Below are 22,067 nucleotides of genomic sequence, written 5' to 3'. Positions count from 1 at the left end.
AAAAAGCTCTTTTTTTTTTTTTACGTTTCTGGACAGACAAACAAAGCTATGTGAGACACACAACACTGCACACATGGGAAAAAGGAAATATGTAAAAAAAAAAACACAGGAAAAGGAAATTAGGTCACAAGACATCAGATTGTGATTGGCCAAATAAAAAGTTGCCTCGCGATTAGGTCGCGTCAAAGTCGCGCTAAGTCGCGCCAAAGTCGCGTCAAAGTCGCGCCAAAGTCGCGTCAAAATCGCGTCAAAGTCGCGCTGGAAGCGACGCTACTTTAGTGGTAGCGGCAGTGTGAACCAGCACTAAGTCTCCTAACTATAAACAAAAATGATTACATTTGTATCTTTTCCTTCCCTCTGCCAGGGAGAAAGGAAGTTTAACCTCTTAAAGACTGGATCTTTTTCTGACACTTGCTGTTTGCAAGTTAAAATCAGTTTTTTTTTTGCTAGAAAAGTACTTAGAACCCCCAAACATTTTATATATTTTTTTAGCAGAGACCCTACAGAATAAAATGGCGATTGTTGTAATATTTTATGTCACACTGTATTTGCGCAGCAGTCTTTCAAACGCAATGATTAGACTTTAATGAATAAAAAAAAAAAAAAAAACGTAACAGTAAAGTTATCCCAATTTTTTTTTTTTTTGTTACACAGAGAATCGTGAGAGAATCGTGATCTTTATTCCAAGCTAAAAAATCGTGATTCTCATTTTGGCCAGAATCGTGCAGCTCTAATAAATATATATATACACACACACACGCCTAGCAGCCCACATTACATTATTATATAGCCATCAAGCAGTGTCTGGCCTACCTGGTGATGACTGGTCCTGGCGCTCTGATCCGATGGCCTGGTCTTTAAAGGGGCAAATCCTTGCGATCCAGAAGTGGTTAAACCTGCAGGAGGACCGGTGTTTTTATCTATTAATGACTTTACTATTGCTTTAGGCCTGGTTCACATGTATGCGGGTTGGTGGTTCACATGTATGCGGGTTGGCGGTTCACATGTATGCGGGTTGGCGGCCCACATTTGCACAGGCATAGCAGCCCATTGATTTGAACGGGCTGCTATGCCCTCATTTTCCGCAGAAAAAAGGTGCATGCAGCATTTTTTTTAAATTCAGTGGCCTTGAAATCCATCCTGCTTTTGCACCATGCGACTAACCTGCAGTTCCTGCTCTGGCAAGCTTTCTGCATTTTTTGTATACGTGGGCACGGCATTTAAAAATAAACAGTTTGCGTGTGCAGCAACGGCAGGTAAGTCGCATGGTGCAAAAGAAGGATGGATTTCATGGCCACTGCATTTTTTTAAATTCTGCATGCACCTTTTTTCAGCTGAAAACGCAGGCATAGCAGCTCAAGCCCATTCACATCAATGGGCTGCTATGCCTGTGCAAATGTGGGCCCCCAACCCGCATACATGTGAACCAGGCCTAAAGCAATAGTAAAGTCATTAATAGATAAAAACACCGGTCCTCCTGCAGGTTTAACCAATTAATGACTTTACTATTGCTTTAGGCCTGGTTCACATGTATGCGGGTTGGGGGCCCACATTTGCACAGGCATAGCAGCCCATTGATGTGAATGGGCTTGAGCTGCTATGCCTGCGTTTTCAGCTGAAAAAAGGTGCATGCAGAATTTAAAAAAATGCAGTGGCCATGAAATCCATCCTTCTTTTGCACCATGCGACTTACCTGCCGTTGCTGCACACGCAAACTGTTTATTTTTAAATGCCGTGCCCACGTATACAAAAAATGCAGAAAGCTTGCCAGAGCAGGAACTGCAGGTTAGTCGCATGGTGCAAAAGCAGGATGGATTTCAAGGCCACTGAATTTTAAAAAAATGCTGCATGCACCTTTTTTCTGCGGAAAATGAGGGCATAGCAGCCCATTCAAATCAATGGGCTGCTATGCCTGTGCAAATGTGAACCACCAACCCGCATACATGTGAACCAGGCCTAAAGCAATAGTAAAGTAATTTATAAACAACACCTCCTTCAGGTTTAACCACTTCTTGACCACAAGGATTTGCCCTCTTAATGACCAGGCCATCGGATCGGAGCCGAGCGCCAGAACCAGTTATCACCAGTTAGGCCAGACACTGCTTGATGACCTATTTTAGGCCTGGTTCACAGAGTCTGTACTGACTGACTATATAATAATGTGCATAAGTGAACCAAAGCCCCTAAATTCAGCAATGAAATTGAAGTGAGGTGGAAATTTAATAATTTAAATTTAATAATAGAATACCGTGATAATACCGTATACCGTGGCAAAACCTTAATCAATTAATCGCAGCATGAAAATCTGATACCGTCACAAGCCTAGCGGTGACATAGGCGTGCGCACAGGGTGTGCTGGGTGTGCCTGGGCACACCCTAATCACCTAGGGCACATAGCATTGCCAGTGAGGAGATGGGAAAGATCTCCCTGGGACCTGCTCTGCTCTATTTCTCCTTGCCTACAGGTACATGGCCCCGATACATTACTCTCCCTGCTGGCAAACACATGCATGTGTATTTCAACTTTGGGGTGCACACCTTAATGCAATAGGCTGCGCACACCTATGGGCGGTGTAGGTGGAAGCGGCGGTGGAGGAGGACCAGGGCCGGATTAACAGCATCATGGGCTTGGTGCTGAGGATTTTGAAGGGCCTTAAGGGCCGTGCCTTGCCATGCACCCAGAGGAGGAAGGGTGCAGCCATGCATGCCTAATTCAACATGGGATGCTGTCTCTGAAGCCCATAAACACATCCATGCATCGCCAACTGTCCCTCCTTGTCCGGCCTTCACGCTGTGTGGGGAGGTTCTGAGGGTGCTGCCTGGGGAAGCGAGCATAGAAGCCAGACTTCTGTGTTTACAAGTGACAGAAGAGCGGTAACAGTGAATATGGCCAACCCGGGGCCTATATAAAAGGTAGGGGCCTGGAGCTGCAGCTCCAATAGCCCCTACATTAATCTGGCCCTGAGGAGGAGGACGAGGTAGCCAACACTGCTTCTTTTCAAAAATTTTAAATGAGGGTACACCCCAAAAGAGTGAGAAAGAGCAAAAATGGAACAATGGGTGGGTAAGGTCGGTATCCATTGCTATTCTGCATAAGGTACGGAAAAGTCCCGTGGGATCCATGCCTGGTTCATTTTAATGAACGTGAGCTTGTCCACATTGTCTCTGGACAGGCGGCTGCGCTTGTCTGTTATAACGCCCCCAGCCGTGCTAAATACCCGTTCAGATAATACACTGGCTGCAGGGCACGCCAGCACCTCCAAGGCGTAAAGGGCAAGCTCAAGCCATGTGCCCAATTTGGAGACCCAGAAGTTGAAGGGGGCAGACCCGTCATTCACTACATGTAGGCGTGTGCACACATACTGCTCCACCATGTTGGTAAAATGCTGCCTCCTGCTAAGACGTTCCATCTGAGCTGCTGGTGCTGCTGTTTGTTGTGGCGTGCTGACAAAGCTTTTCCACATTTCGGCCATGCTAACCCTGCCTTCTGAGGTGCTGGCGGTGCCCTGGTTGCGTTGGCGACCTCCTCCTCCTCCTCCTCTGCCTTGTGCTTCCACTGTGGCCCCGCTGTCAGATGGGAATGCCAGCAGCATGGCGTCTACCAGCGTGCGCTTGTACTCGCGCATCTTGCGATCGCGCTCCAGTGAGTGAATTAAGGACGGTACGTTGTCCTTGTAACGGGGATCCAGCAGCGTGGCCACCCAGTAATCAGCACAAGTTAGAATGTGGGCAACTCGGCGGTCGTTGTGGAGACACTGCAGCATGTAATCGCTCATGTGTGCCAGGCTGCCCAGAGGCAACGAAAGGCTGTCCTCTGTGGGAGGTGTATCGTCCGTGTCCTCTGTATCCCCCCAGCCACGCACCAGTGATGGCCATGAGCTGGCCTGGGTGCCACCCTGCTGTGAACATGGTTCCATCTCCTCCTCCAGCTCCTCCTCCTCCTCATCCTCCTCATCCTCCAGAACTGTGCCCCTGCTGGACAATTGCGTCCCTGGCGTTTGCGTGTGCAGGAACCCACCCTCGGAGCCCCTTGCGAATGACTGCCCTGAAAGCCTTGGAAATGTTACCTCTTCATCCTCCTCCTCCTCCTCATCCTGTGCCACATCCTCTTCCATCATCGCCCGAATTGTTTTTTCAAGGAGGCATGGAAGTGGGATAGTTAAGCTGAGAACGGCGTCATTGCCACTGGCCATGTTGGTGGAGTACTCAAAACAGCGCAACAAGGCACACAGGTCTCGCATGGAGGCCCAGTTAAATTAAATAGCGGAATAGAAAATATGATCCAAAAAAAGTGTATGTATATCACACGTACACAACCACACTGGGCCCCAATTACTATTGTTTGTACCCCTAAAAGGCTAGATGAAGAGTAGGGGGAGTATGGAACAGGCAGCACCCTCAAACCTTCAGAAGTATGAGATGAACCCCAACAACTTGGAAAGGTGGATCTCTCTCACACGTACCGACACAGACTATACCGCAATTCAATTGATCCTCAAAGGTTTTTATTGAATAGCGGAATAGGAAATATGATCAAAAAAAGTGTATGTATCTCGCACGTACACAACCACACTAGGCCCCAATTACTATTGTTTGTACCCCTAAAAGGCTAGATGAGGAGTAGGGGGGGTATGGAACAGGCAGCACCCTCAAACCTTCAGAAGTATGAGATGAACCCCAACAACTTGGAAAGGTGGATCTCTCTCACACGTACCGACACAGACTATCCCCCAATTTAACTGATCCCCAAAGGTTTTTGATTAAATAGCGGAATAGAAAATATGATCCCAAAAAAGTGTATGTATATCACACGTACACAACCACACTGGGCCCCAATTACTATTGTTTGTACCCCTAAAAGGCTAGATGAGGAGTAGGGGGAGTATGGAACAGGCAGCACCCTCAAACCTTCAGAAGTATGAGATGAACCCCAACAACTTGGAAAGGTGGATCTCTCTCACACGTACCAACACAGACTATCCCCCAATTTAACTGATCCCCAAAGGTTTTTGATTAAATAGCGGAATAGAAAATATGATCCAAAAAAAGTGTATGTATATCACACGTACACAACCACACTAGGCCCCAATTACTATTGTTTGTACCCCTAAAAGGCTAGATGAGGAGTAGGGGGAGTATGGAACAGGCAGCACCCTCAAACCTTCAGAAGTATGAGATGAACCCCAACAACTTGGAAAGGTGGATCTCTCTCACACGTACCGACACAGACTATCCCCCAATTTAACTGATCCCCAAAGGTTTTTGATTAAATAGCGGAATAGAAAATATGATCCAAAAAAAGTGTATGTATATCACACGTACACAACCACACTAGGCCCCAATTACTATTGTTTGTACCCCTAAAAGGCTAGATGAGGAGTAGGGGGGGTATGGAACAGGCAGCACCCTCAAACCTTCAGAAGTATGAGATGAACCCCAACAACTTGGAAAGGTGGATCTCTCTCACACGTACCAACACAGACTATCCCCCAATTTAACTGATCCCCAAAGGTTTTTGATTAAATAGCGGAATAGAAAATATGATCCAAAAAAAGTGTATGTATATCACACGTACACAACCACACTAGGCCCCAATTACTATTGTTTGTACCCCTAAAAGGCTAGGAGTAGGGGGAGTATGGAACAGGCAGCACCCTCAAACCTTCAGAAGTATGAGATGAACCCCAACAACTTGGAAAGGTGGATCTCTCTCACACGTACCAACACAGACTATCCCCCAATTTAACTGATCCCCAAAGGTTTTTGATTAAATAGCGGAATAGAAAATATGATCCCAAAAAAGTGTATGTATATCACACGTACACAACCACACTAGGCCCCAATTACTATTGTTTGTACCCCTAAAAGGCTAGGAGTAGGGGGAGTATGGAACAGGCAGCACCCTCAAACCTTCAGAAGTATGAGATGAACCCCAACAACTTGGAAAGGTGGATCTCTCTCACACGTACCAACACAGACTATCCCCCAATTTAACTGATCCCCAAAGGTTTTTGATTAAATAGCGGAATAGAAAATATGATCCAAAAAAAGTGTATGTATATCACACGTACACAACCACACTAGGCCCCAATTACTATTGTTTGTACCCCTAAAAGGCTAGGAGTAGGGGGAGTATGGAACAGGCAGCACCCTCAAACCTTCAGAAGTATGAGATGAACCCCAACAACTTGGAAAGGTGGATCTCTCTCACACGTACCAACACAGACTATCCCCCAATTTAACTGATCCCCAAAGGTTTTTGATTAAATAGCGGAATAGAAAATATGATCCCAAAAAAGTGTATGTATATCACACGTACACAACCACACTAGGCCCCAATTACTATTGTTTGTACCCCTAAAAGGCTAGGAGTAGGGGGAGTATGGAACAGGCAGCACCCTCAAACCTTCAGAAGTATGAGATGAACCCCAACAACTTGGAAAGGTGGATCTCTCTCACACGTACCAACACAGACTATCCCCCAATTTAACTGATCCCCAGAGGTTTTTGATTAAATAGCGGAATAGAAAATATGATCCCAAAAAAGTGTATGTATATCACACGTACACAACCACACTAGGCCCCAATTACTATTGTTTGTACCCCTAAAAGGCTAGGAGTAGGGGGAGTATGGAACAGGCAGCACCCTCAAACCTTCAGAAGTATGAGATGAACCTCAACAACTTGGAAAGGTGGATCTCTCTCACACGTACCAACACAGACTATCCCCCAATTTAACTGATCCCCAAAGGTTTTTGATTAAATAGCGGAATAGAAAATATGATCCCAAAAAAGTGTATGTATATCACACGTACACAACCACACTAGGCCCCAATTACTATTGTTTGTACCCCTAAAAGGCTAGGAGTAGGGGGAGTATGGAACAGGCAGCACCCTCAAACCTTCAGAAGTATGAGATGAACCCCAACAACTTGGAAAGGTGGATCTCTCTCACACGTACCAACACAGACTATCCCCCAATTTAACTGATCCCCAAAGGTTTTTGATTAAATAGCGGAATAGAAAATATGATCCCAAAAAAGTGTATGTATATCACACGTACACAACCACACTAGGCCCCAATTACTATTGTTTGTACCCCTAAAAGGCTAGATGAGGAGTAGGGGGAGTATGGAACAGGCAGCACCCTCAAACCTTCAGTATGAGATTGTGTTCACTGTACCCCACAAAGATTGAGTTCACTGCACCCCACAATGATTGTGTTCACTGCACCCCACAAAGATTGTGTTCACTGCACCTCACAAAGATTGTGTTCACTGTACCCCCCAAAGATTGTGTTCACTGCACCCCACAAAGATTCTGTTCACTGTACCCCACAAAGATTGTGTTCACTGCACCCCAAAAAGATTGTGTTCACTGCACCCCAAAAAGGATGTTGTTCACTGCACCCCAAAAAGGATGTTGTTCACTCCACCCCAAAAAGATTGTGTTCACTGCACCCCACAAAGATTGTGTTCACTGCACCCCAAAAAGATTGTGTTCACTGCACCCCAAAAATGATTTTGTTCACTGCACCCCAAAAAGGATTTTGTTCACTGCACCCCAAAAAGATTGTGTTCACTGCACCCCAAAAAGATTGTGTTCACTGCACCCCACAAAGGATTTTGTTCACTGCACCCCAAAAAGATTGTGTTCACTGCACCCCAAAAAGGATGTTGTTCACTGCACCCCAAAAAGGATTTTGTTCACTGCACCCCAAAAAGATTGTGTTCACTGCACCCCACAAAGGATTTTGTTCACTGCACCCCACAAAGATTGTGTTCACTGCACACCAAAAAGGATTGTGTTCACTGCACCCCAAAAAGATTGTGTTCACTGCAGCCCAAAAAGATTGTGTTCACTGCAGCCCAAAAAGATTGTGTTCACTGCAGCCCAAAAAGATTGTGTTCACTGCAGCTCACACACAGAAAAATGGATGTGGATCACTGACACCTGCCTATCTCCAATCCCACACCACACAGCAATATCGATTGTAGTTTGTAGAACACAGTTTCCCTAAAATTCAGCAGACTCTGTCCCTAACAGGATTGAGAAGAGATCGTAGATCAGGATTGAGTGCAGACCCCACCCCCCACACAGCAATATCGATTGTAGTTTGTAGAAGACACTGACCCTATATAATTCAGCAGACTCTATCCCTAAAATGCCTACAACTCGCCCTGCCTAAACACTCCGACCTGTCCCTCAATTCTATCCGGACACAAATGGTTTTTTCCTGCCTATCTTTCCCTAATCAGCAGCCAGCACGTTGATGTGTGCTCTGTCCCTGAATCTAAGCAGCATAATGACGCCGCTGCGGCTGCCTCGAACTTATAAAGACTTGGTCACATGCTTCAGACGGCCAATCACAGCTACTGAGACATTTGCAGGCATGGCTGGGATGGCTTAAGGCACACCAGTTAAACGATTGTTGATTGGCTGTTGAAAGCCCGCCATGAAAAGAGCGCCAAAGCATGCAAAACCCGGAAATAAAACGACCGAACACGGATTTTTACCCGAACATACAGTAAAGTGTCCGTGTCCGTGTTCGGGTACAAAAAATCCAATTATTCGGTACGAACACGAATAATACAGTCCGTGTTCGCTCAACACTAGTCAGCAGACAACAGACACCTGGCAGCCGCAGTGAAGGGACTGTAGCACACTGCTGCAACTTTTATATCCGAGGATTTAAAACAATCTTTTACTTGGGAGATTTCTCTGACTGCTCCTTTCTAAATGTTGTCGCTCCACCACTGGCCGCGAGGCCCCTGTAGGTGCGAGGCCTTAGGCGACCGCCTAATTTGCCTAATTAGAGAGCCGCCTATGGAATGACATCACAGAGCATTCAGATCGGTTTGTTGACATTCAGCATCCGGCCATGGTCTGTCATTTGTGGCAGGACAGCATTGTCATTGTGGTGGGTTGTCACACATCGTGTTTGAAGCTGGATCCCCATCACTGGATAAAATGATTGTTTTTGGATTTACATCCGGAGACATATAAATGTTTTTGAAAAGGGCTAGTAACAAGGAGTAAGCGGTACCTCTACCTATTCATGTAGGGGGGAGGGTGAGATATTTAGGGGCCCCCTTTTTTCACCACTTGATATTTAGGGGCCCCCTTTTTTCCCGTACACTTACTGCTGATGGGCAGCAGCTACAGACTAGGTGACGTACGTCTATGTCAGTTAGCACATGCACACTAGGGGGCGCACAGTAGTGCAATCCCTTGACCACTGTGATCACGATGCTTGGTACCTGGCCACTGTGAGCGGCAGGGGTATCGTGATCGCTATGACCAACCATAGCAATCGCATGATAATATGTAAGCAAACTGTCATGAACAGCTTGCTTACTGTTGTGATGCTGGAATTGGCCCACAGCTATCACATGGTACCTGGGCCAATCATAGCACCCTGTACCATATGATTAGCTGTGGCCAATCATAGCATCACAACAGTAAGCAAGCTGTTCATGAATGGAAAGCCATTTATGACTGTTAAAACATTTGCTTATAACAGTGATCATCACTGTTATAAGCAATAATAGTGTAAAAAAAAAAAAAATTCCTGATCACTATGGTGACACTGAACTACTCTGATGAAAAGATGTAAAAAATATTTAACCACTTTATTACTGGGCAGTTTCACCCCTTCTTGCCCAGGCCAGTTTCAGCTTGATTCCCTCCCTTAGGAGACTGGGCCGTAGGGCAGTATTCCAACAAGATAATGACCTCAAACACACCTCCAAGATGACCACTGCCTTGCTAAAGAAGCTGAGGGTAAAGGTGATGGATTGGCCAAGCATGTCTCCAGACCTAAACCCTATTGAGCATCTGTGGGGCACCCTTAAGTTGAAGGTGGAGGAGCGCAAGGTCTCTAACATCCACCAGCTCCGTGATGTCATTATGGAGGAGGGGAAGAGGACTCCAGTGGCAACCTGTGAAGCTCTGGTGAACTCCATGCCCAAGAGGGTTAAGGCAGTGCTGGAAAATAATGGTGGCCACACAAAATATTGACACTTTGGGCCCAATTTGGACATTGTCACTTAGGGGTGTACTCACTTTTGTTGCCAGCGGTTTAGACATTAATGGCTGTGTGTTGAGTTATTTTGAGGGGACAGCAAATGTTCACTGTTATACAAGCTGTACACTCACTACTTTACATTGTAGCAAAGTGTCATTTCTTCAGTGTTGTCACATGAAAAGATAGAATAAATTATTTACAAAAATGTGAGGGGTGTACTCACTTTGGTGAGATACTGTATATATTTCTTTCCATCGGTGAATACTCTGGGGTCGCTTGTATTTGTAGTGCTTTTATCCCACCACCAGTAGAATTAACAAACATAAAAGAAATTCTGACATTGATCTTTTACTCGGATATTATAAGTTGTACTAGTAAATACAGCCGGATAAAACAAAAACTGTGTCTGTATTCATTTCAGGTGGCAAAGCAACAAAATGGGATTATTTTAAAGAGGGTGGTACTTTTCTCTACCCTCTGTATAATGTATATACACACACATACAAGGATTTTTATATGGAAACCCTACTTACTCGGCATGATAAAAGTGACAGTAGTTTCCTCCTTCAGAGATCTGTGGCTCACAATGCAGGATAATTCCTCTCCGGGTTCAATTCTAGTAAACGGCTTCACAGTCAGCACACTGGTCACATTAAATGTTCCATCGCTGTTCCTCAATGGTATTGTGAGATAAACATCTCTATCCAAAGATGAGCTGGTGGTCAGAGTTGTACTGTATTTAACCCATCGAATCTTCACAGCTTCTGGGTAAAAATAGCTGATTTCACAAAGAACAGATCCCGGGATTCCAGCTTCAATGTGTTTATCATGACTCAGTGTAGTCTGCGGTATTACTGTACAGGGAAAGACACACTGTTATTCATTGTTTCTACATTAAAGTATATATGAACCCTCTTTTTGTACAACAACCCATTCAGTTAAAAGTAGAAATGAAATGTAAAACATTTGTGTATAGATATCAAATATATTATAAAAATAACAAACATGTTACACTTACCTCCTCTGTTGCAGTGGATTTGCACAGAGCAGCCTGGATCCTCCTCTTCTCAGGTCCCTCTTCGGTGCTCCTGACCCCTCCCTCCTGTTCAGTGACCCCACAGCAAGCAGCTTGCTGTGGGGGTAACTGAGCTGAGTCACAGCTCCCTGTGTCTATTCAGACATGGAGCCCTGACCTGATCCCGTCCCCTCTATCTCTATCTCTTGATTAGCTAGTTGACTTTGATTGACAGCAGTGGCAGACAATTAGGAGGGAGAATCTTAGATGGCTGCGGCACTCGTGGCCATTGCTGAATAGAGTTGGGCTCAGGTAAATATTAGGGGGGCTGCTGCATACAGAAGACTTTTTATTTTATTGCATAGAATGTATTGGGATAAAACAAACTTCTGACTTTACAACTCCTTTAAGAAGTCGCCTGTGCCAGATGGACCGACAGCTGAGTTTGGTGGAGGTTTTTAGTGGCTGTCTGAGAGAGGGTTCGCTCTCTCCCTTCATGCGACAATCTGTAGTGATTCTTCTGTCAAAGGGTAAAGATTCTTCGAGAATTGGGAATTAGCCTTCTCAATGTTGATGATAGGAAGATACTGGCAAAAAAATGTTTTGCGTCATTTATCGTCTAGCAGGCAGTCCACTTTCTTCTTTCATTCGGTTTCAGGGTAGAAGCACGTTTAAATCGGTGTCAGCTGTCCGGGGGGCCCTTGAATGATGCAGGGCTGCAGGCTGGATAAAAAACCTGCTGGCAACGGATAAAGCTAAAGCTTTTGATCGGGTTAATCATGAGTACCTATGGCTGCTTCTTGGCAAGTTGTACAGAGGGGCTGAAAGCTCAATGCTTGTGAATGGTTGGATTAGATGGCCTTTGGAGGTTAGCTCAGTGGTGTTCTTTGAGTCCTCTGCTATACAGGTTGGCAATCGATCCCTTCATCAGGAGGTTAGAAATTGGGCCATTGTGTAGAGTGCCTTTGGGCATTCCTGGTGATCCCCCCCTGAGGGTCGTGGCCTATGATGATGACATGTTTATTTTCATCTTTGGGACAGAGGAGGCAGCAAAGGTGGTCTCGGTGATGAAGCAGTATGCTGAGGCATCTGGCTCATAGATTATTCAGGAAAAGAGTGAGGTTTTCTGGATGGGAGAGAAAGGCGATGGCTTTGAGCTTCCGGACATCTTCCCAGAGCCCCGGCAGGTAATAAACTTTTAGGCATCAAATTTTGTCCTGGTGATTTCGGCCTTGCAAATTGGGAAAGCAGGCTACAAGTTTCCGATGCCAAGGTTGCCAGCTGGAAGGATTGGAAACTCTCTTACATGGAATGGATTGACCTGATTAAAACTTACCTGATTACGGTACTTCTGTATATGAGCTTTGTCTGTATTTTGCCAGTATACCTCTATGCTAAGATCTACAGCTGTTTCTTCCAGCTGTTATGGGGGAACAAACTAAACCTCTTTAAGAGGATTGGTGGCATAGGTAGGGTCAACCTGGTGGTATTCTTTTCTCTGATGCCTTTGAAATATAATTTTGTTAAAACGCTGGCCGAGGACTTGCCTGGGTGGATTGGTAATTTTCAGTCGTGGTTTTGGCCTTTCCTGTGAAGCTGGGAGAACAATGGGCCAGTGAAAAGCCTCAGGGTCCGACATGGTAAGCTCCCGGCTTACATTGCCTCGTGCCTGAAAATGCTTTGGCAGTATCGAGCGATGTCGGAGTAAATTAAGTCTCTTCCTAGGAAGGCCCTGGAGATGAGGGTTGTTGAATCTGCCTAGTGAGCCACTGGCCTTAAGGGATTGCTCAGACCCTGTTATGAGGGAGGGTCTGTGTTGATTAATCTGGAGAGAATTGCTTTAGAGTTGCGGGATTTGGCCTGGCTCTTGTTCCATGGCAGACTATATGTGAAGGGCAAACTGAAGCATCACTCTGCTGAGAACCGTGGTTGTGGTGCAGTGTGGTGGTGTGGAGGAGATGATGGACCATTTCTTGCTTCAGTGCCCCTTCAATATAGAAATCTATAAGTGGGTGGGTGGGGCTCTGGGTATCCCTTTCCTTTCCCACTTGAGTTATGCGGAGTGGTCGTATGGGTCTTTTTGAGACGCATCGGGATTTTGATTTTGAGACACTTTTTCTAGTTAGCTTAGTAGTCTTTTACTTCATGTGGAATGCATAATGTCAGGTTTCCACTCGGAAAAAAATCCTTCCTGTCTAGGTGGTGGTGCACAACCTTCTGGGTGAGGTTGGGAAGATTCAGGGTGGTGGCCAGGGGCTTGGAAAAAGGCATGGAGGAATGTCCCCATAAGCTGCTGTCTGTCAGTCTTTGGGTTCAGATTTGGGATCAGATTTTTGAAAAAAGGCTTCATGCATGGGATAATCATACTCATACTCCAGGGCCACCTTCCTCTGAATAAGACGTTGACATCTTGAGAACCAGGGAAGGGTCTGTCAATTTCCTCTTCCAGGTGGGGAATATAGGGTCTCTTTTCTCCTGATGAGTTTGGCGTAGGCCTCGTTCTGATGCCAAGCCCGGGTGTAGGTGCGAGGTGGGGACAGATCTGGGACCCTTGTAGCATAGGCCTCACAGAACCCCAAAGTCTTGGCACTCTGCATGCGTACCACAGACTCCCGTTTCTCCCCATCAGGCAAACTGGGACTTGCAGAGCCGCTCCTTTCATCTGCCCCCAGTCCCACTCCGTCTCTTCCTCTGACTTCCATACATCTATTCCTTCTTTTAAGGACCTGAACCGATGCTGGAAGCTGGGTGACCCTACATCAATGGCTCCGACCTCCACTCCACTGGACACACTGGAGGCCTCTCTACTGGGAGCCCATTGATTCCCCTCTGCCTTGATAGAAGCTGTGGATTCTGCCAATGCAGGTATAGTTGGCCCTCTTCCTGGCCGTGACTCGGCCTGTATCACCTGGGTACATTTCACCTCCGAGATTTGAGTCTCCCTGGTCTGGCATATGGCAGTGTAAGTCTGCACCACTGGCCCCGGCTCCAGCAGCGCCCTCAGCACTCCCCTTCCTCTGCCCACAGGGATCCTCATAGACACCAGTGCTTCCTTAGTGAATCCTCATCTCCTGAGTCTCCCATCTCACACACAGCTTCCTGGGCTGACAATCACTCTGCGCCGCCTGCACAAGTAAATCACTGCAGTTTCCACACTGACTCCAGGCCTGCAGCCGTATAGACACATTCAAGCATCGGCTACATACCAGCACGAGATGCTCTTTGCCTCCTCCACTGCACAGTGCCAGTCTTCCAGTGGGCAACAACCAAACTCCTGTATTCCACAGGACCAACTCCGGTGATTCCATCCACTTCTCAGGTACTCTGCCAACTTGTGGGATAGCCCCTGCGCTCCGGCTCACTCCATCATCCGCCATCTTGCTCCTCCACACACGTGTCTACTCCTCAGCTACACCCGAAGGTGGAAGTGATGTCTAAGCTCTCTTCCTCCAATCAGATTGGCAGTCTGTGGGAGCCAACCCCGCCCACAACTCCAGACTAGCTGACCCTTTCGGCCGTGGCTCCTCCTGTTAGGCAGGTCTCTTCCGCGCACGCTTTCCCACGCGGTGCAGTAACCTCTTCACTGCTGCTACAGCTCTGCTCAGCCAGCACGAAGGTCACTGCATGGCAGACTGTGCTAACCAATCCACAGACATCCGCCATCTCTGTCTGTACCTGGGCCTCAGTTACACTTCTTTCTTTCCAAGCCAACTGATCTCCCATACTATTAAGGAAAATTGTCATGAATTTCACGGTCAACATTTTTTCTCACAGTACATGTACAGACATGACCCCTGACACACCGAAAGCAGACACAGTCCTTTTGTACAGTGCATTTCTTCTCCATCAACTCTCCTGCATTTTACTTGAGCACAGATACTGTTTCCTTGGTAAATGTCCATTTTTGCCCATAGCAACCACCATTACTAACTTGACTTGTCAGCACACTTTCACTGATCTCTCTAAAGCAGACATTACTTGGCGGCATTTCTTGGCCGTTGCAGCTAGCAGCTGTTTCGGTAACCCAGGAGTGCATCCCAGATGATGCCCCCAAATGTAGCACTGCCCCCTTGAGGACTGCTGGATATTACACTTTTGGGTCCGCTTGGGTTACCATTAGCAACACTGGCATTCAAAATTTAACACTTTACTTCTTGGCTCAGTCAATGATCAGTCCAGGGGTTTAGAGTTGTTTTTTGTGTTTTATTTAAATAGGGATTGGAGAAGGGAATATTGAGATACTCCAAATTAACCACACACAAAGTTGGGAGGACATCTATCTGTAGATACAGCCAGGCTGTTGATCCACCTTGCCACTTAGGTGGATTTAGAGTTAAGTCTCTTTCCAGATGACTTGATGAACTACTATTATCTTCAGGACACTCTCCCAGTATCCTCTCTCTTGACCACTGACACCCGTCCACTGACCATCCTATTACGGGGTGGCTCCCCTCAGGTCAGGAACATAAAGTTGCGTAATATGCTGGTGATATTTTGTTTTATATAACTAATACAAAAATTACACTACCAAACTTAATAAAAGGAAATGAAAAGATATGGAACATTATAAAATTAGAGCAGAAATAAAAAAAAAAATAACAAAACCACTCATGGATGTGATGGGATAATATGGTAAAGATGTTTGTGCTGCCACGCAGCTTTAACTGTCTAGCAGTTGTTATTACATGTTATGTTATGCTATGTTATTGGTATCTTCCTTTCACCCCTGCTGTTTCTGGCTAGATAGTTTCTCCCATCCTCCATTTCCTGCTGTAACTCCCATTTTGTTTAGTTGTTATGAGGAGACTGCAGAGTGTGGAAGCTGTGTAACTTCATTGGAAATTTACCTATGGAAAAGCCTCTATGTTTATGCCTTTGCTAACTTGAAGCATAAAGAAGCATTGGAGAACACCTCTGGAGTCTTTATTCATTGAGTAAACTATCTGTTAAAGCCATCATTCAACCTGCTACACACACTTACAGACTGGGGGTCTACAAGAAGGTCACAGGTACAATCGATGCTGAGACAGAACAGTACATTTCCAAGGTTCTGCAGCTTCAGAAAGTAAATTTCCAAGAATCTGCAGCTTCAGAAAGTAAATTTCCATCTTCAGAAACGTGAGTACCCACTTGCCTGTGTGTTACCTGCAGTCACCAGGAGCATTACTCTGCATATGAAACCAGCCACCTACTGAATGCTTCATTACTGTTACAGCCTTCTGAGATGATCCAGTTTGAACTAGTTCCAGCAATAGCTAGCTATTGTATCAAATACCCAGCACCTCAGCCAGCCTGCTTAATAACAGAAGTTACTACTTACAGAGCTGAGCTCTGGCAGATTTCTAACAAGACACCAGAAATACAGTACTTATTATGTCTGACAGAGATCTCACAGAATTACCTGCATTTAGTCAAGATAAAGCAGACTCCTTACTTCATTCTGCTCGTCCTGTCAGAGCCCCTCATCCATCCTTGAAGGCAAGGGAGGTTTATGAAGCAAGTAAGGAAGAAACATCTAGTAACCTGACTGCATTGTGGGAAAAGACTTTAGGTTGTATAACAGCCACTAATGAAACTAGCAACAATTCTGAGCAATTGAACACTGCTCTCTCAAGGGTTAAGAAGGCATTTGAGAATTATAAAAGACTTTCTGAGAAGTACTATTCCCTATTGTCACATTCCAACATAGAGGAAGCTGCATTGGAATTAAAGGGCTTTACTTCTAATGACCAGCAGAGGCATAGCACATATCTTGAAGCAAAGGCACAGATAGAAGGTAGATTGGCACAGCTACATGAAACTACATCCTGTAACTCTGCTTCTTCCAGACACTCAGGAAAATCTTCTAGGTCTGCCCGCTCATATCATAAATCTTCTTCTAAGTCATTGCGGTCCTGCTCTATAAGGTCAATACTGAGTGACCAAATACTCAAAGCTCGCCAAAAGGTTGCAGTAGCCCAGGTTCAAGCCGTCTGCTCTGAAAAAGAAGCAGCCTTTAAGGCAGAAGCTAAATGCAAGGAGGCAGAAGCTAAATGCAAGGAAGCAGAAGCTAAACGCATTCAAGCAAGAATACAAGCAGAAACAGAGGCTCAGCTAGAAATTCTTCAGAAGTACAGAGAAAAGGAAGTAGCTTTAGCAGAGTTATCTGTCTTGGAACAAGCCCTATTGGAAGAAGAAGGAGCAGCTTGTACCAGCTTAGCTGCTTGTCAAGACCCTGTTGAAAGGACCCTACAGTTTGTCCTAACTCAGAACCACGACAATACAGTCCCACCTACAGTTGGAGACTCTTCTCATAATCATCCAGCAAGTGGATCAGAAGGCAACGTGTCGCCAAAGCAAGCTGGTCAACTAGACGCACCTACTAACAGAGACCCTCCACAACTACCGCACGTCACAAAATCAAGTGAATCAACCTACGCAGCTCATGTGCCACCACAACCCTATGTGCATAGAGATTACAAGGGCACAGCAGAAGACTCCAGAATTAACTCTATACCCCCTTTGATACAGCTCTCTTTGACTTAAAATGCTCAGAGACCTTCAGACGACAGACCCTTACCTAAATTAAACCCATCTGCAACACCTTTCTCTCTACCTACCAGCCAACGTTATATACCAACCATGGTCCAAGACGGCGCACCATCAGTACCCCCTGTGGCTATAAAAACTGAAAGCACTGACATTGCAGAGTTCAGCAAGTATATCATTCGACGAGAGTTGATTACAACTGGACTGTCTGGATTTGATGACCGCCCAGAAAACTACAGGAGTTGGAGATCTACATTTAAGGCGGTAACCAAGAACTTGGACATTGAACCTCAAGCAGAACTTGACTTACTAATAAAGTGGTTGGGGCGTCAATCTTCAGAACAAGTAAAGAGACTTAAATCTGTCTACATTTATAACTTTAAAGCAGGCCTTGATGCTGCCTGGGAACGTCTAGAACAAGACTATGGGAGCCCCGAAGTCATTGAATCTGCCTTATTCCAGAGACTAAACAACTTTCCTAAAATCTCTGTTAAGGACAATCATAAGCTTAGAGAGTTAGGTGACCTCCTTCATGAACTTGAAATTGCTAAGTTAGATCCTAGTTTACCAGGTCTTAGCTATTTAGACACTGCTCAGGGCGTAAATCCTATTGTAGCAAAGTTGCCTAGTCATCTTCAGGGAAAGTGGACTAGTGTAGGATCAAAGTATAAGTATGAGCATCGTGTTTCCTTCCCTCCCTTTTCTTATTTTTCAGAGTTCGTGCGGAAGGTTGCAAGATCCAAGAATGACCCAAGCTTCTTCTATCCAGATACAACCACCATTCCTTTAAGTACTTCTAGGGGTATTGCCACCAACAGTAAATTCAAGGATTTAAGGCATCCTATTGCCGTGAGGAAGACTGCAATAGCATCCAACGTCTTGGCTACAGACATCAAAGCAAGCAATCTTAATCAACAGTGTCCTATTCATAATGCGCCACACTCTCTCTCCAAATGTCGTGCATTTAAGGACAAGCCTATTGAAGAACGCAAGTCATTTCTCAAAGAGCATAATATCTGTTTTAAGTGTTGTGCATCCTCCGATCATTTAGCTAGAGACTGTAAGATCGCCATTAGATGTTCTCTCTGTAACAGTGCCAAACATGTGGACGCTCTTCATTCAGACCTGTTCAAAAGGAAACCTTAACCCGGCAGCAACCCCAAGACTACATCAGATGATGGCGGGGAGAGAACTGGGCAATATGCCAACCCCGTAACCACAAGATGTACAGAGGTATGTGGAGAAGGGCTTCATAGCAAGTCTTGTAGCAAGATATGTCTTGTAAGAGTTTTTCCTGAAGGATGTCCACAAAAATCCATAAAAATGTATGCCATACTCGATGATCAGAGCAATCGCTCATTGGCCAGTACAGAATTCTTTGACCTATTCAACATTCAAGGAGAGACCTGGTCTTATACCTTGCAGACATGTGCAGGAAAGGTCAATACTTCTGGAAGAAGAGCCCATGGCTTCGTAGTTGCATCAGAATATGAGGACACAGAGTTTCCTCTTCCAACTCTAATCGAATGTGATCAGCTACCGAACAACAGAGAAGAAATCCCCACACCAGAGGTTGCACGTCATCACCTTCATTTGAGTCACATTGCTAACTACATTCCACCACTTAACAAGGATGTTAAGATTTTGATTCTACTAGGGAGAGACATTCCTAGAGTTCATAAAATAAGAGAGTTATGTAACGGTCCAGATGATGCTCCTCTGGCCCAGAAACTTGATCTTGGATGGGTGATAATAGGAGAAGTCTGCTTAGACCAATCTCACAAGCTCTTGGATGTAGCTTTCTACAAAACTAATGTTACCTGTCAATTGATGAAATGTCCATCGCACTATTATGTGAAGGAAAGACTTGATTTCAAAAACGAAGTTCCATATCAAGCACTCCAAAGCATTAACTGCAAGCTCACTTCTCAAAAGGACTTTGGTGATTCAGCGTACCAGACTACGTGTGATGACAACAAGATTGCCCCTTCAGTCGAAGACAAGGAGTTCATCAAGATTATGGATGAAGAGTTCTTCAAGGACAATTCCAACAGTTGGGTAGCTCCATTACCCTTAGGGGTACCAAGGCTTACTCTCCCTAACAATCGAGAACAAGCTTTAACCAGATTTGCTGCACTTAAGAAAACTCTCCGTAACAAACCTGAGAAGCAAGAACACTTTCTAGCATTCATGCAGAAGATTTTAGTGCCAGCAGTTGTCCTCACACAAACCATTTGGTTTTCAGGACCCAAGTTTTTAATGGACCAGTCTTCTACAAACTCAGAAGAAGATATCGATTTCCACCTGGAGGATCCAGATACTGATCCGGAAATCCGGCCTGAGGTTGTAGCACTGAGTTCCAACATCTGCTCAAGAAGAAATTTGGAGGATGAAGATGACTCCACAGATATGGGGGATGGAGCTGATGAATGGATGCAGGCCAAGACTCTGGTTAAGCCTCCGGACCAGCTGGAACTCAGCGAGGCTGAACTTGAGGAGGAATTCACTCATATCCTGACTGCAAACAACCCTCGTGCCCCCCAGAACATTGTGAGGTACAGTTTAAGGAATGGGCCTACAAACCCATTAGCATCGTGGACCAGCTGGCCGTACACTTCTCCCTGGATGGAAACATGTCACACAAAGACTCTGATGAAGCGCGGCGACAGGGGGCGAAGTTGGGAGTCATTGAAGAGACTCAGACCAACGACTCCACAGAGCCGGGAGACAAAGATACAGATGGGAAGTCTGACGCTCAGGCTAGTGAAGAATGGACAGAAGGGTAGGAAATACCATCCAGGAACAAGAAGGAGAGAAAACTGACCAACCAGTTCAATTATAGCGAGAGAGCGTCCCAGAGCATTAACAAACCCCTGCGGGAGCGAGCTTCTCAGACAAAGCCACCTCCAAGGGCCACCTTCTCCGCCACTGCAAACCAGTGGAAATTCAACCCACCACACGCTTCAAACATGGGCGGAGCATGGGAACGTATGATTGGGATTGCAAGGCGCATACTGGATTCTATGTTGCTTGATGTGAGTTCTTCACGTCTTACCCATGAACTACTTACTACATTATAGGTCGCAGCAATAATCAACTCAAGACCGCTGACAGCTGTATCCACAGACCCAGAATGTCCAACTGTTTTAACTCCAGCTGCATTATTGAGCCGGAAAATTGGACAGATCCCAGCGCCAAAGAGCATCTTTGATGAAAAGGACATATATAAACGTCAATGGAGATACGCTCAATACCTTGCAGATTGTTTCTGGGACAGATGGAGGAGGGAATACCTCACACTTCTCCAAGGATGTAAAAAGTGGCACACCCAGAAGCCTAACTTAAAGGAAGGGGACCTGGTTCTTCTAAAAGACAAGCAAACCAATCGGATCCAGTGGCCAGTTGGAGTTATTACAAAGGCCATTGCTAGTGATGATGGAAAGGTCCGAAGTGTGGAAGTCAGGATTGTAAAGGACGGGAGCCCAAAAACCTTCCTGAGACCAGTCATTAAGACAGTCCTAATTATGCCTGCTTCCAAAAATTCTGATTCAGTGTTATGTGAAGGAGTCACTTAGATCTCTAGCATAGTTAGCTTAGAGGAGAGGGCTACATAGCATTCTACTGTATGCAATGTTAATTGTATGTTTATGGAAAATAATTGTGTAGTGGTATCTCACGATACCAGGCGGGGAGTGTGCTGCCACGCAGCTTTAACTGTCTAGCAGTTGTTATTACATGTTATGTTATGCTATGTTATTGGTATCTTCCTTTCACCCCTGCTGTTTCTGGCTAGATGGTTTCTCCCATCCTCCATTTTCCTGCTGTAACTCCCATTTTGTTTAGTTGTTATGAGGAGACTGCAGAGTGTGGAAGCTGTGTAACTTCATTGGAAATTTACCTATGGAAAAGCCTCTATGTTTATGCCTTTGCTAACTTAAAGCATAAAGAAGCATTGGAGAACACCTCTGGAGTCTTTATTCATTGAGTAAATTATCTGTTAAAGCCATCATTCAACCTGCTGCACACACTTACAGACTGGGGGTCTACAAGAAGGTCACAGGTACAATCGATGCTGAGACAGAACAATGTTGATAGTGCCAAACAAAGCCAATATTTGTATACCCATCAAGTGGCAATCCCCAGAACCCTCATCCATCAAAGAATGGTTCAAATCTATACAAAAGATCACAGAAATGGAGGAGCTTATTCATCAAGCGAAGGATACTCCCTCTAAGTATGGGAACACTTGGTCAGATTGGCAACACTTTACTACGACCACTGAATTTCAAACATACCAGGCATGAAGATCTGGTCAGGCTCTAGATGGGAGATATGGGGAGATGGTATCTACTCTTATACTGTCTCTCCCCCCCTGCTACACCCTTCTATACCTTCCATATTATACATTACCATACCTCAACATGTACATCACCTCACTCTCCTTATACCGTTTTTCCCTATCCTCTACAACTCCCCATCACCTAATAATAACAAAAA

At 45.3% G+C, this 22,067-nt stretch overlaps 1 protein-coding gene across 1 annotated transcript in view; it reads right to left on the bottom strand.

Moving 5' to 3' along the window:
• The window catches only part of LOC309565491 (natural cytotoxicity triggering receptor 3 ligand 1-like), a gene marked incomplete at its 3' end in the record, with an annotated part of 76,151 nt that overhangs the window by 32,136 nt on the left and 21,948 nt on the right, over window positions 1–22,067 (bottom strand). Inside the window, exon 3 of the mRNA XM_082270461.1 lies at window positions 10,561–10,881. Within this exon, the coding sequence (XP_082126587.1) occupies window positions 10,561–10,881 (321 nt within the window). The remainder of the gene's footprint in view (window positions 1–10,560; window positions 10,882–22,067) is intronic.

Source organism: Pelophylax lessonae (genome assembly GCF_965119305.1).
Source record: "Pelophylax lessonae genome assembly, chromosome: 10".
NCBI classification, from domain to species: domain Eukaryota; kingdom Metazoa; phylum Chordata; class Amphibia; order Anura; family Ranidae; genus Pelophylax; species Pelophylax lessonae.
Note: the sequence above shows the minus strand (reverse complement) of the source record. Positions and strands in the feature narration are given on the sequence as shown.